At 41.6% G+C, this 15,857-nt stretch overlaps 1 protein-coding gene across 1 annotated transcript; it reads left to right on the forward strand.

Annotated features, from left to right (window-relative positions):
* Positions 1-651: 651 nt before the first annotated feature.
* On the forward strand, positions 652-5,564 carry LOC118630670 (dentin sialophosphoprotein). The gene is made up of 4 exons (XM_036262656.1): positions 652-702; positions 1,679-1,765; positions 1,902-2,900; positions 3,366-5,564. Exons 1-4 carry the CDS (start codon positions 652-654, stop codon positions 5,562-5,564), a joined length of 3,336 nt encoding a protein of 1,111 aa, XP_036118549.1.
* Positions 5,565-15,857: the final 10,293 nt, after the last annotated feature.

Raw genomic sequence — 15,857 nt, forward strand, 5'->3', positions numbered from 1 at the left:
GTTCATGTGTCTCTCTTACATCGATGTTTCTCTCTCTCTTTCTACCTCTCTCCCTCCTGCTCTATCTGAAGATAAAAGCTTAAATTTCTCAAATGCACACAGCAAGTAGCAAAGGTAGAATTCAAACCCAGGTCTCTACATCCAAGCGCCATGTTCCTTCTATTAGCCCAGCCTTCCTCACCTCTGTCCCTTATACTCTAGAAGAGCCCAGCTGTATAAACTTGGAGAAGGGATGAAAAGTGCTTCATCTTTTAAGCGCAATCTTAGCACAAGTAGTCAATACCTGGTTAAAACTATTCAGAAGAGAAAGATATGATTACCATCAAGACCAGCAGAAGGACACAGTTATGGTTATGACTTTGTGGCTACATGGCTGTTTCCCTTCACTGACAGAGGCAGAAAGTCTAGGTGGCCCCATTGGAGCTGACCCTGATGATGCCCCCTACGTCTCTATGACACTCCAGGTGTGCTCTGGAAGTGAGTGTGGCCAGCCACCTTCTTATGTTTGATAAATACTCCTTGCCCAGGAAAAAGGCAAATGCTTACAAAGCAAATAATACATCACTGTGGTCATTATCTTTTGCTCTGTAAGTAATGTTGTGCTATTCTTTTGTTTTTTTAAACAGTCATTAACTAATATTTCTAAAGAAAATGAAGATAGTCATATATTTTTGCTTTTGGGCAGCAGCATGGGCTATTCCGGTAAGTATGCCTTCCTCAGAAAACCTCCTTCCTTTTGCTCCTTAAGACTTTACAGATAAGCTGAGCCTAAACATTTAGATTTGCATGAAAGAATTGACAAGATATCTCTGGCATCTTAACAAAAGTAAACATGACTCCAAATTCATGTTCCCATTCCTCCAAATGAAACTCATGATGCTCAGAAGGATTCTCATTTAAAAATTCAGATCAATTTACATTAAATGCCCCCAAATCATGAAGACTTTGTTCATCTTTGCTCACATGCTCAGAACTTCATTCTAATATCAATGAAGACTGTATTGTTTAGGAAGTTTTCAAGAAATAAAAATAGAATTTTTAAACATAGGCAAAAAACTAATGTTTTACTCAGAGAGTTATTTTTTAAATGCGCACTGTAAAAAATTTGGAATATATAGATAAACACAAACAAAGAAAAATTAAGAGACTTCAACCATTTGTAATTTCATTAGCCAGCTGTTAGGTTTAACATTTTGATATGTTTTCATGACACCAAACACTTTGGTGTTTATGTAGTTGAGAAAATCCTCAACTATTTCAAATGTGCTCTCGAAGAGCACAGAAGTGGCCTATTACTTGATTTTTCTTCTGGTCAAACCAACTGTTCTCTTAGGTGTTTTGCCAGAATTATACTTAGGGTAGTTCTTGTGCTTTGCAAGAGGCTTCTTGCACAGAAACACCAAATGTCTATCTTTTCATCTTTAGAAAAGAATGTCCCTCTTCTATAGGTGAAATTAATTCCTCGATAAAATCGGTAACACTGTTACGAAAACTATCTGTATGCCAGTTCAAATTCCACATAAGCCCCGTAAAAAGTGGCTTCTCTTTTCTACCTAATTAGAGCATACGTTAGCCTTTGTGTTATATCTTTATTTTCTTCATTTAGGGAAAAATGTGTGTGTGTGTGTGTCCGTGTATGTGCATGCATACAAAATAAGAATATTTTCAATTTTGGTAGGTTCCTCAAGTCAAGCCATTGGAGAGATGTGCTGTTGGCAAACCTGTGAATTTAAATCTTCCAGCAAAATCAAAAGTGTCAATACAGGTATAGGATATAAAATGTGCTTCTAAGGTGTTTTTGAAGTCCATTACTCCCCCCCGCCCTCAAATTGATGCTCAGCCTTTCAGTTTGTATCACTTCAAGATGATATTCCAATTATTTTGCATTGTTTCTTTCTCAGGATGAGTTAAATGTTAATGACACCGCCAAAGAAAATGGTGTCCCCAGGCATGAAGATGAAATGGGAAGGCAACAGTATACCAAAGATGGTTATAAAGTAGAGAGAGATGGTCCTGAGTGGGCAGAAGTAGGAGGAAAACGTTCTTCTGCACATTCCATGTTCGTAGATGAAGAGGGAAATCCTGAGGATCCGAACGGGGGCACAGGAAATCCAGAAACATATGGTCATGATGGGATATATGGAAAAGAAGATAGCACCACAGCCAGTGGTATCAGGAGACAAGTAAGCACCACTGACAATACCGGAGCAGCAGATGGGAGCAATATTAATGGAAATATTGATGAGAATTTAAAAAACGGGGATGCTGGAGGTGCAGGTCAGAGTGAGAATACCACTGTTGTTGAAGAAGATGAACATCAAATATCTGGAAGCAGTAATAGTACAGGCCAAGAGGATGAAGCAAATGGGAATTCCTGTGGAAATGAGGGTAATACCACTGAAATAATACCTCAGAAAGAAGGTGAGAGAAATGGTCACGAGGAGGCAGGGGTAACACCAGGGGAAAGTGGAGCGGGCAATAGAGAAGACCCTGGCCTAGATAATTCTGATGGGAGTCCTAGTGGGGATGGAGCAGGTGAGGATGAAGACAAGGGCTCTGGGGATAATGAAGGTGAAGAAACAGGAAATGGACAAGAGGGCACTGATGACAGCAAGGGCCAGGAGGGTCAGGGTCCTGGAAAAGAAGATGACAACGATAATAGCTTAGGTCAAAATTCAATTAGTAGTGAAGACAATGACCCTGAAGAAAAGGAAGATCCCCATGACACGGATGGAGACAATGCCTCCAAGAGTGAGGAGGATTCCGATAGTATTCCAGAAGAAAATGATAGCCAAAGAACAGAGGACATGGGAAAACCCAGTCACAGAGGAAACAATGGTATGGATAATGGAATCACCAGAGAATCAGAGCCAAGTACTAATGAGAAGAGCCCAGACAAGGTTAGTTTGTGACTTTTTTTTTAAATGGCAGTGTAAATTCTCCCCACCACCTCTAATGGTAGCACAAAAATAATCATGACAAGCATTCATGTATTTTCACACCTAAATTAATTGAATATTTGATGGGAAAGCCAGGGTCCTTACTAGACTTTGATATACAACAATTTAAAAAATCAGACATTTCTGAAATTTTGGTTATAATTCTAGGAAAGTCTTATACTAAATAATGGCTGCACCATGTAATGGTTTATAAAAGTTTCTACTGGGTAAAAATATGGATGGATTGTTATATAAAACAAGCACTAGGGTACTTTCAAGCACTGAATAAAGCACATTTTCACAAACAGATGTTTCTGAAGAACTGGAAGTTGAACTTCTGTTTCTCTGGCCACTCTCCTGTTAGTCTTCCTCAGACCAATGTGATTTTGCAGTATAACATTCACTATTTAAACATTCTTTTTATAGGAAATAGAAGTTGAAGGTTCTAGCAGTGGAAACAGAACCAATATTGCCAAAGAAGCTGTGAAAGTCAACAGAGATAAAGAGAGTAAAGGGCAACATGGAATGGTTGTGGGCAACGGAAATGTCAAGACACAAGGAGAGGTTGACCACAAGCAAGAACTGGGCCAGAAATCAGAACCTGAAAATAAGGTTGGACATGACCAAACAGGTAGTGACAGTAACAGCGATGTGTATGATAGTTACGAGTTTGATGATGAATCTTTGCAAGGAGATGATCCCAACAGCAGCGATGAGTCCAATGGCAGTGATGATGCCAATTCGGAAGGTGACAATAACAGCAGTAACGGAGGAGATGCATCTTATAACTCTGATGAATCAAAAGATAATGACAATGACAGTGACTCAAAAGGAGAAGGAGATAATGACAGTGACAGCACATCAGATGCTAATGATAGTGATAGTAATGGCAATGGTAACAACGGGAGTGATGACAGCAAATCAGACAGCAGTGACAGCAATGATAGCAGTGACAGCAAATCAGATAGTGACAGCAGTGACAGCAGCGACAGCAGTGACAGCAAATCAGATAGTGACAGTAGTGACAGCAGCGACAGCAAATCAGATAGTGACAGTAGTGACAGCAGTGACAGCAGTGACAGCAGTGACAGCAGTGACAGCAAATCAGATAGTGACAGCAGTGACAGCAGTGACAGCAGCGACAGCAAATCAGATAGTGACAGTAGTGACAGCAGTGACAGTAGTGACAGTAGTGACAGCAGTAACAGCAGTGACAGCAGTGACAGCAGTGACAGCAGTGACAGTAGTGACAGCAGTGACAGCAGCGACAGCAAATCAGATAGTGACAGTAGTGACAGCAGTGACAGCAGTGACAGCAGTGACAGTAGTGACAGCAGTGACAGCAGCGACAGCAGCGACAGCAAATCAGATAGTGACAGCAGTGACAGCAGTGATAGCAGTAACAGCAGTAACAGCAGTGACAGCAGTGACAGTAGTGACAGCAGTGACAGCAAATCAGATAGCGACAGCAGTGACAGTAGTGACAGCAGTAACAGCAAATCAGATAGCAGTGACAGCAGTGACAGTAGTGACAGCAGTGATAGCAGTAACAGCAAATCAGATAGCAGTGATAGCAGTGACAGCAGTGACAGTAGTGACAGCAGTGATAGCAGTGACAGTAGTGACAGCAGTAACAGCAAATCAGATAGCAGTGACAGCAGCGACAGTAGTGACAGCAGTGATAGCAGTAACAGCAAATCAGATAGCAGTGATAGCAGTGACAGCAGTGACAGCAGTGACAGCAGTGACAGTAGTGACAGCAGTGACAGCAGTGACAGCAGCGATAGCAGTGACAGTAGTGACAGCAGTAACAGCAAATCAGATAGCAGTGACAGCAGTGACAGTAGTGACAGCAGTGATAGCAGTGACAGCAGTGACAGCAGCGATAGTAGTGATAGCAGTGACAGTAGTGACAGCAGTGATAGCAGTGACAGTAGTGACAGCAGCGATAGTAGTGATAGCAGTGACAGCAGTGACAGCAGCGATAGTAGTGATAGCAGTGACAGTAGTGACAGTAGTGACAGCAGTGACAGCAGTGACAGCAGCGATAGTAGTGATAGCAGTGACAGCAGTGACAGCAGCGATAGTAGTGATAGCAGTGACAGTAGTGACAGTAGTGACAGCAGTGACAGCAGTGACAGCAGCGATAGTAGTGATAGCAGTGACAGTAGTGACAGTAGTGACAGCAGTGACAGTAGTGATAGCAGTGATAGCAGCGATAGTAGTGATAGCAGTGATAGCAGCGATAGCAGTGATAGCAGTGACAGTAGTGACAGCAGTGACAGCAGTGACAGTAGTGACAGCAGCGACAGCAGCGATAGTAGCGATAGCAGTGACAGTAGCGACAGCAGCGACAGCAGCGATAGCAGTGACAGCAGTGACAGCAGTGACAGCAGCGACAGCAGCGATAGCAGTGACAGCAGTGATAGCAGTGACAGCAGCGACAGCAGCGACAGCAGCGATAGCAGTGACAGTAGTGACAGCAGTGACAGCAGCGACAGTGCCTCTGACAGTAGTGATGAGAGTAACGGCAAGAGCAAGTCTCATAATGGCAACAACAATGGAAGTGATAGTGACAGTGACAGTGAAGGCAGTGACAGTAATCACTCAACCAGTGATGATTAGAATAAAAGAAAATCTCACAAGATTCCTTCTGTGAAAAGTTTGGTGAGTGATAGGAAATAAAGATTTCCAAGAAAGTTAAGGGGAGGGGAGAAATAAGCAGAAGACATACAAACATCCACATAAGACTAGGAAATTAAGCCCAACTAGCTGATTGTCCAAGTCCCAACTCCCTCAGAGAGAGAATCTGAAAGTGTGACCTTTGGTATATGGTGTTAAAATATATTCTGAAAAGATTTTGCTAAAAGTGTAAATCTAAACATAAAAGAACAATGAAAGTATTCCTTAATACTTTACACAAAAACCTCAAGTAATCACGCACTATGATAACTTCAACTAAAATGCCAAGTGCTTTAGAGAATGTGGCAAGTAAACACTTCTTATAAACAGCTTGTGGCTTTGCCTTAATCTTTTGAGTAATTATATTTTCTGAATAGATGGTCTGCTCACTGCTGAGTAAAAGATGCTGTACTATACCCAGCTTGGCTAGTAATTCATTTACTTGTTCTAAGAAATGCATCTGTAACATAAAAAAAAAAAAAAAGCAGCAATAACTTAACCTTTCTGGGATTAATCTTTGTAATTTTTGAATAGAGTAATTCCAAATTAGGGAAATTCTAAAGAGTGTTAGGAATTCAGAGGCTGATTTAAACAAAATCTGATACCTAGTATTACATTCCTAAAAACCACTGGAAATTGAGCATGAAGTTCCCCAAATCATTTAAAAAACTGATACAGTGCTTAGAACGGTGCCTTGCCCCCAGCAGCCACTCTCTGAATATTATTAAATAAATGAAGCCACGTGAAGCCATGAATGAAGGACTCTGAAGGGAAGGGTCCTTCATTCATTGAACTCTGTTAAGTGAAATCTGTTGTCTTCTGCTTCAGTCTCACCATGTCTAACTTGGTTCACATTTCCTCTTAAACCCCCACAAACCAAAACTTCCAAATGAGGCCTTGAGACTCCCTTCTCACTATTAATCTCTTTAATAAAGCCACAGTTGCTGGTGGGAAGTGCCTGGAAACTACTCTTCTTTCATTTGAGTCATATATGCAGCTAAACCTGAGCATGGATCCTTCAGCACTTGCATAAATGAGGGTAATTTTTAGTTTTGAGATGAAGTCCAATAGAACATGAGGATCTTAAAACTGTATGAGCCTAGACTGTGATATTTCATAGGGTGGAGATATATTTTATTACTCAAACTAGGATACTTTTAAGAGTCAAAGGGGTGCTATCAATAATTACTTGGGACAGGAGGTATACATTGGAACTGGTTTGGGACACTGGGACATACGATGGCCATACCCATAAAACTTTAGGGTATCTTTTCAAGATTTAGTATCGATGATTTGTCATTTCCCTCTTTTTCCACTTAGGCAATTATTTTAGGTTTGTTCTAATTCAAAGGTAAAAATTTATACAGCAAAATTTTGGATGCTACTTCTTTAATGTTAATTCTCAACCAGGCAATAGTTGATAATTTATGTTCTAATATTAGACACATTTTACACAAAGAGTTTCAGCAGGTTGTTTTTTTATGCCTCTTTTCTCCTGTAAGCAAGAGTTTCTTAGTTAAGAGATCAATATTACAAGGAATATTTCTGAAGGCTTTAAAAATACTGCTATTCATAAACTACTTGATAGCTCAAAATACTGTGAAATTTCAGTATTTCAAAATTTCACAGTCATGTAAATCACTCCAAGCTTCTTTTGTGAAAATATGCTCTAGATTTTTAACTCCTCTAAGCTTCAGGTTTTGTTTTTCTAAATGTAATAAGTGTATAGTATTTGTCCCACCCATTTCAAAAGGCTGTGATGAGCATTCAGTCAGGCAATGGATGTGAAACTCTGTAAGTTGTATAAACTTGTAAATGAAAGAGGCAATGAATTTAGGTATTATAATAAACATCTATTGACACGATTGTTCACAAGGAAATCACCCTTCATCTTAATGAGGGAGTTTGCAAGTACTTACTCCCTCCATCACATGCTTAAAAATTAACTATTTTTAATTGAAAAAGTAGTATATGTATATACATAAAATAAAAATCCAAACACTATGAAAAGGTATACAAACACATTTAATCTCCATCATCTCAGATGCCCAGTCCTTGATTTCTCTTCCCCAGAGGAAATTCTCATTATTAGTATCCTGTGGAACGTTCCAGAAATATTCTATACACATATAAGGACCCATGTCACCCTTTTAGAACACATGAAAGGCTACTATACACAATGTGTTTATTTTACTATTTTTAACCTAAGAATATACCTTGAATGACACACAGATTGACAGTCTGTGTGCGTTTCATTTTGTGAACCGCCCTAGGTATTTAATCTCTCCCTGTGTTCCCCACTGCTTTCTAAGCCGTTCGCGCCTGTGGCACCAATCTGACACCCGAGCTGGATACATTTCAGCCAGCTTTCATCTTAAGAAGGGTTTCTGGGGTGGGAGATGTTCAGAATCTAGAGCTGATGTCAGAAACAAGGAAGGAAGACTATGATCCTGATTTTCTTAGGTAATAATATTGGTATCAGCCTCTGGACCTCGAAGGCAAAAATGGAGACACTTGAAAAGAATGTCTCAAGAATAGATCTTTGGTACACAAGAAGTCTGGTGTTAGAAAACAAAATTGGTTTGGGGTTATTTTCTGGAATAAAGATTAATAAGCTATCTGCTAATATTGTCCATGAGAATAATATTTTAAACTGCAATTTCACTCATTTTGTAAGTCGTGGTATCAGTTTAGTGACTTAGGACCAACATTTTGTAAAATTAAAGGATAAAAAAAGGAGAATCATAGTGCATCATTGTTAGTGTTTCATGAAACGTGACATTTGTCTCTATAGATGTACAAACATGTCTGAGCATGCTGGTACTAGGACATGATGTAAAATGTCATTCTGACCACTGGTTGCAGTAAAAATTTAAAAGCCTTTGGTTTGGAAAAGTGTTAAAAAACATTATTACTGCTAGTAATCATTTTATATTTAGTTTCACATTCATGTTTCTCTTTACATCTAAGTTTCCTTCCCACCTTGAAGCAGTGGTTAAAAAAATAAAAGAAATGAAACAGTGGTGTACGTGTCCAGGGTCGGGCAAGAGTGGAGGTGTGGGGATGGGTTTCTGGACTGATTTATGCTGCAGTAAAAGAGCCCAGGTAACACTGTCATATTCTGAGTAAGAGTCTATCATGCGGGTACTAGTGGGTTTGTTGGAAGTTCAAAACTTCCTTTTGGTTGCACAGACTACTCCGTGTATGACTTGAAGACACATGATCTTAAAACTGCCTCTCAGAGGTCATCTTAGCCTTCCCACCGGACCCTGGAATTCCTCCCACACCTGCTCGTACCACAAATCAGGAAGGTAGTAAGAGGTTTTTATTTTGCTATAAAGTCTATTTCTCAAAATAGATTATAAAAAGATAACCTTTAGAGAGTCATACCTCACCATATAAATACATTTTAAGTTATTAACTGGAATGGAATTCCCAGAAATCAAACTTGCTTTACAGTTGGTTCGTAATGGAAGTTTTGAAAAACTTGAGACCAAAATAACTAGGAACAATTTTCCTCTCCCTAAAAGGAGCAGGAACAAAATGGAATAGTTCAGTCATAGATGAAAATATTGTTGTGTTCTCACAGTGATCTATTCACTGCCACTCGCGAGCAAATCCTAGAGGAAGAAACAAGTCAACAGTACAATGTTCCCAACCTCTCCCCTCTGAACAGAGATCTTGGCCTCACATGCTAAAAAAAAGGGGTGGGTGTGTGTGTGGGGAATAAATAGTTAATTCCTATGGGGCATTTATGTAACTCAGAAAAATGGTATGAAATCCAAAGATCACCAATACATTGGACGCCATGTATTTCCCATGAGACGCCATGTGGTTCCCATTAGTCCAGCTCCAGCATGAAGCGCTGCATTCACAGAGCGCTGTATGGTAAGGTGCCTCCTTTGCTTCCAAGTCCATTGCTTTGCTTCCAAGTCCATTGTTTTGGGCTTTGCCATTGGCTATACTCCTCTCCTTTATTTTTACTCTCTTTTCCTCCCTGGTGTGTGTGTATTTTTCTTAATCCTCACCCGAGGATATTTTTCTATTTATCTTCAGATAGAGTGGGAGGGAGAGAGAGAGAAACATTGACGTGAGAGGGACACATAGACTGGTTGCCTCCCACATGACCCCAACCAGGGCCGGGGACAAACTGCAACCGAGGTATGTGCCCTTGGCTGGGATTAAACCCAGGACTCATTGGTCTGTGGGCCAGCACTCTACCACTGAGCCAAACCAGCCAGGGCCTCCCTGGTATTTTTTTCCCTTTGATGAGATGAAGAAATGTCTGCGGGGAGGAAACACTTTGTCCTGCACAGAATTTAGTTCCCAGGCATCTCCCTGTGTGAGGCCCTGGGCAGACCCCCTAGTCAGGGGCTGCTGTGTGGAGCTTCCATCGCGGGCCCTTTTTCCTGCTCCGATATTGCAGACAACCAGCTGGGTTCCGGCTCTTGCCTCCTCAGCACCTTCTTCAGCTGCAAGCTCCGACTCTGTCCTTGCGGTTCTAACTCCATCTCTCTGTGCTCAGACCAATCTGTGCGGGAGGCAGGAATTACTCAGGCTCGGACAGACCAACACTTAGTCTTGGCACATCTCCCTCTTGTCTTATTCTAATATCCTGATTCTGGTAAGTGGACTCTTCACCTGGCCCCCATGCCACAGTCCCTTTGGATCATTCTAACTGGGCTTCTGCGTGGCTTCCTCATCTCACTCTAGTATACGGGTAGAAATTTCCCAGCCCCACCAGCCTGCATGGCCGGGAGCACACCTGTTGTCTGACACAGTCAGGCTTACTGAACCAACACGTGGAAGGAGACTGCACCCCCCAGAAACCTCTGGCATCTCAGAAAACAAGGAAAAGATACAACTAATTTTGGGAAAGGGTGGAATCTAAGTGATACTTAAATAAAGCAGGGTCTGAGACACTCAAAGCAAAGCAAGCTGTGGCTAAAGGGGTTAACATCTGGTTTGGACTGTGAGGTAGACCCAGGCTCCTGTGTCCTTGAAAGTGCAGTTAAGACGGATGTGCTTGTCCAGAGTGGCTCAGGTGGTTGAGCATTGTTCCAAATCACCAAAAGTGCCAGTTTGATACCCAGTCAGAGCACTACCTGGGTTGTGGGTTTGATCCCCAGTCGGGGAGCACATGGAAGGCAACCTACCTATGTTTCTCTCTTGCATAGATGTTCCTCCACCCCTCTTTCTAAGTATGTCCTTGGGTGAGGATTTAAAAAAAAAGAAAAAGAAAAAAAAAAAGAGGAATGTGGACTATTGTAGCCAGAGACCCCTTATCTTAATCTCTGCCCCTGGGTTGTAAATAAATTGAGAATGATTCTCTGTGTCAAAGTGCCTTAGACCCTCCAAGCAAAAGTGAGGTGTTTTATTTTTGCTGATATTTTAAAGAGCAAAATATTTGATAATCTATGATTTTAGTGAATACAGCTCCTCAGTAGTTAACAAAGCTGGGGTCATTTAACATAGGGGGTTGCTATGACCCTGTACAGATTCAGTGTCCTTGATAGAGAGATTATTTTCCGTTAAGTCTGTAGCTAGCTATTAGTCCAGTCTGGTAAATGGTGGGTAGATTTTTACTCTCACTCAGAGCTCATTTTTACTTTCTCAGGAGGTAAACTGCTGCTAAAACCAAGACTGCTTCTCTTGCTAATCCTTTCCTCAGATTCTGGCACTGCTCCCAGATACCCACCTGCTCGTTAAATATTGCCCATTCCAGCACCTATTGGACTTTGCATTACTCCCATACATCATGTTTCATTCTTGCTGATTACTCTCTATAACCTCAACACACATGGTCATTTCCACTTAGACTCAATGTTCTGCACACAGACTTCCCGGTTTAAACCTGCAGTGTGGCATAACCCCTCCACTGCCCTTTCCCCCCTGCCTCATGTAGACAGGCAGGTCCCGTTCTGTCTCCTTCCTGTCTATTCCATTCTGCTCCTAGGGGTCCACCATAATTGCTCAAGTTCTGGTATTCAACAGTTCCCATCTCTAAATGGTCTTCATGTCCTCTTCTGAAATGCAGGTTGTTTGCACTGACTTTATAGAAGTTTCTTTCTCAGGAGTCTCGCTGACTCTGGGTTTCTGGTTTGTTGACATATTTCTCTTTGGCGTTTGTGGTTTGTCTGAAGGACAGTTAAGAGCCTGATGGTTATAACTAGTTCTGGGCTTTATCTTTTGGTAAAACTCAAATATTCACCTGTCATCATCTGCAAGTTGTTGGGACTGCATTTCATCTTGAAGAATGTAAGTGAGTAATGCATCCATTTTGTTCAACCAAGGAATCTTAGCCTGGTCTTCTTTTCCATTCTGACTAGACCCAGGACAAATGAGACAAGCAGAAAACCCCACAAAAATGAACACTCAGAAACAGTCAGAAAAACAAATTCACAATATTCTTTATGGCTCTACATTTTAGAGAGAGAAAGCCTGATATTTTGAATCAAAATGATCATTGATAAATAAGCTTACCCCAGACTTATCAGATAGGTAAACAACTGGTCAATAACATTAGGGTTGTGTATAGATAAATTTGATAACACATTTTCTTCCTTGTTTTAATGACCAATCTTCAGAGCAGTGTTTAATGGAGAAGTGTCCCAGTCTGGAATGTCTGTGGCTAGAGACTTGGCAACACCATTGCCAATTTTAATTTTTTAGAGCTCTTGAAATAATGTTTTCAACCTCAAGATCTTTACAATGTCTATATTACTGCTAATCAAAGCGTGACCAATGGAGTAGTTACAGCCTTTAAACAGTTTGTTAGAATTCAGAAGTATAGAAATTGAGAGTAAACGTTTCTAATGTTTATAGAAACTTGACATTGCCATGAAATTTAAGTGTGATAATTTCTCTAGTAATTTATTTTCATTCTACTTCTATAAGCAGAAATTCAAGAAATGTATGGGAGTGGATACTCAGGGTGAGAAAATAATGGTGGAAAGAACATAATGTTGGATCAGGCTGACTTTACTTATATGGGCTCCCTAAGTAGAGATTCTGCATTTAATGTTGCAGTTTGGGAGTTAGAAAGGGCTCTGAGGGCTTGGTTGGTTGATTGAAACATGGGCCAAAAGGTGGCTTTGGTGAGAAATTTGGAAATGCTTGACCTCCTCTGGTTCAAGGTAGAGAAAAGGAATCAGAGACTTACGGAGATTGGAACATTGGAGTTGATTTGTCATTTAAGACCTATTTACCTATACTGGGAGGGTCCAGCAGAGATTGCTCTTCGTTGCTCTTCTCTGCAGGCCAGACATTACATGGGAACCACAGCCATTAGATTTGAAAACCTAAATGCAATAAGGGTAATTGGATCTTGGAGTGGAGGGGCCAAGTGGAAGCACTCAACTGCCAAAGACAAGTCAGGTGTGGTTACCGCAATGGAAAGCAGAGTCAAAACAGTAATCAGAATAGTTTGACTTGCAGAGACCTATGGCATTGACTAGTTAATCATAATGTTTATAGAAGTGACATAGATGGTGAGCTTTACATGTATAAGCAGAAAATTTCTACATCAAGTGAACAAAATCTAACTCAAATAAAAATAGGCACAGTCCCTCAACCAATTCTCAGACTTACCTAGTGCATAGATCCAGAACCCCTTGAATGAAGGGGAGACCAGATTCCCTTGAGGAAAAACCCCAGTACACTACCATAAATTTACACCATTTCTCCTAAAGAGATCTATGGCCTTTCACCAGGATAACCATACGTCAATGGGGGAAAGGAAATAATCAGACTCGTGGGGACTACAGGACACTGGTTCCAAACCGACGCTAATTCCAGGAGACCCCAAATGTCATTGTGGCCCACCCGACAGAGTAGGGGCTTAGTGATCAATGGAGATTTAGTTCAGTTCCATCTCATGGGGGTTCCAGTGGGTCCTCAAACCCAACCTGTGGTTATTCCCCAGTTGCAGGATGCATAATTGGAAGAGACATACTTATCCACACTGGGTTCCTGACCTGGGGAATGAGGGCTATTATGGTAAGAAAGGCCAAGTAGAAGCATTAAAACTGACTCTACCTAGGAAAATACTCATTCAAAAGTGGTGCTGCATTCCTGGAGGGTTTACAGAGATAATGCCACCATCAAGGACTTGAAAGAGGCAGGGGTGGTGATTCCCACCACATCCCTATTACCTCTGTTTGACCTGAGCAGAAAACAGGTGTTGGAGAGTGACAGTGGATTATTATAATTTTAACCAGGTGGTGACTCCTACTGCAGGTGTACTAGATGTGGTTTCAGTGCTTGTGCAAATATCCACTTGTACCTTGTATCCAGCATTGCTCTGGCAAATGCCCTTTTCTCCATCTCTGTGCATAAAAATGACCAGGGTAGTTTCCTTGCAGCTTGTAAGGACAACAATACAGCTTCACTTCCTACCTTTGTTGTACCTATCAACTCTCTAGCCCTAAGTCATAATTTAGTTTACAGGGGTCTTGATTGCCTTTCTATTTCAGAAGATATCATACTGGACCATTGCATAGATGCGTTGGTGACATTATGCTGCCTGGACAAGGTGAGCAAGAAGTAGCAATCACTCTAGATTATTGGTTTGTGTGTCAGTGGGTGGGAAATATGTCTTACTAAAATTCAGGAGCCTTACTAAGATTCAGGACTCAGTGGAATTTCTAGGGGTTCTGTGGTGTGGGACATGTTGAAATGTCCTTCCTAAGATGAAAGATAACTTGTTTCATCTGGCCCTTCCTAAAACCAAGAAAGAGGTATAATGCTTGGTGGGTCTCTTTGGATTTTGGAGGTAATATATTCCTCATTTGGGTGTGTTACTGAGTGACCCATTTACTGAGTGACCCAAAAAATTGTTACTTTTGAGTGGGGCTGAGGAGAGGATAAGACTCTGCAGCAGGTCCAGGTTATATTGCAAACTGCTCTCCCATTCAGGCCATATGATCTAGCATATCCAATGGAGCTTAAAGTGTCCGTGGCAGATAAGGATGCTGTTAGGTGCCTTTTGCAGGCCCTTTAGGAAAATTGCAGCATAGGCCTGTAAAACGTCATCTAAAGATAATTACCTCCTTTTGACAAATACCTCTTGGCCTGTTACTGAGCCTTTGTAGAGACTGAACAGTTGAGTTACCCAGTTACTGTGTGACCTGAGCTTCCCATCATGAACCGAGTGTTATCCAACCCACAAAGCCATAAAGTTAGGCATGTACAGCAACACTCCATCATCAAATGGGAGTGGTGTATATGTGACTGGGCCTGAGCCCTGAAGGAACAAGTAAGTTACATAAAGGAGTGGTCCAAATTTCCACAATTCCCACTCCCGCTACACTGCCTTTTCTCTCCCAGCCTGTGCCTATGACCTCATGGGGCATTGCCTATGATCAGTTGACAGAGGATGAGAAGACTCAGGCCTGGTTGATAGATGGTTCTGCAGATTATGCAGGTACCACCCAAAAGTGGGCAACTGCAGTACTATAGCCTCTTACTGGGATATCCCTTAATGAGAGTGGTAAAGGCAAATCCTCCCAATGGGCAGGACTTGGGGCAGAGAACACTGCTGTTCACTTTGTTTGGAAGGAGAACAGATGTGGGGCTATGTACTGATTCATGGGCCATAGCAGTGGTTTGGCTGGTTTGATGGAAGAGGTTTGTGGATAGACTATCTGAGTGGCCCCAAATTGTGACAATATCTGTGTCCAGTGTGAATGCTCACCAAAGGGTGACACCAGCAGAGGAGGATTTTAATATTCAAATGGACAGAATTACCTATTCTGTGGATACCAGTCAGTCTCTCTCTCCAGCCATCCTGTCATAGCCCAATGGGCTCATGAACAAAGTGCCCATGGTGGCAGAGATGGAGGTTATGCATAGGCTCAGCAACAAGGACTCCCACTCATGGGCCAACCTGGATATGACCACCACTGAGTGCCCAATCTGCCAGAAACAGAGACTAACACTGTGCCCCCAAATGGCACCACTCCCTGGAGTGATCAGCCAGGGGCACGTTGATTACATTGGACTCCTTCTATCATGGAAAGGGCAGCATTTTGTTCTTACTGGAAGAGACACTTATTCTGGACACGGATTTGCTTTCTCAGGTGCAAGGCTTGTGCCAAAACTGCCATCCATGGATTTACAGAATGCCTTGTCCACAGTTGTGGTACTCCACACAGCATTGCTTCGGATTAAGGAATTCAAATCACACACACACAAAAGAAGTGCCACAGTGAGCTCGTGCTCATGGAATTCATTGGT

Source organism: Molossus molossus, unplaced genomic scaffold (assembly GCF_014108415.1).
Source record: "Molossus molossus isolate mMolMol1 unplaced genomic scaffold, mMolMol1.p scaffold_m16_p_1, whole genome shotgun sequence".
Lineage (NCBI taxonomy): Eukaryota > Metazoa > Chordata > Mammalia > Chiroptera > Molossidae > Molossus > Molossus molossus.

Bases quoted from the DNA above. Each gene is read 5' to 3' on its own strand.
- LOC118630670 (XM_036262656.1), top strand. From the start codon at position 652: ATGAAGATAGTCATATATTTTTGCTTTTGGGCAGCAGCATGGGCTATT. The intron at 703-1,678 runs GTAAGTATGCCT...CAATTTTGGTAG, and splicing joins CAGCAGCATGGGCTATTCCG to GTTCCTCAAGTCAAGCCATT. The intron at 2,901-3,365 runs GTTAGTTTGTGA...TTCTTTTTATAG, and splicing joins ATGAGAAGAGCCCAGACAAG to GAAATAGAAGTTGAAGGTTC.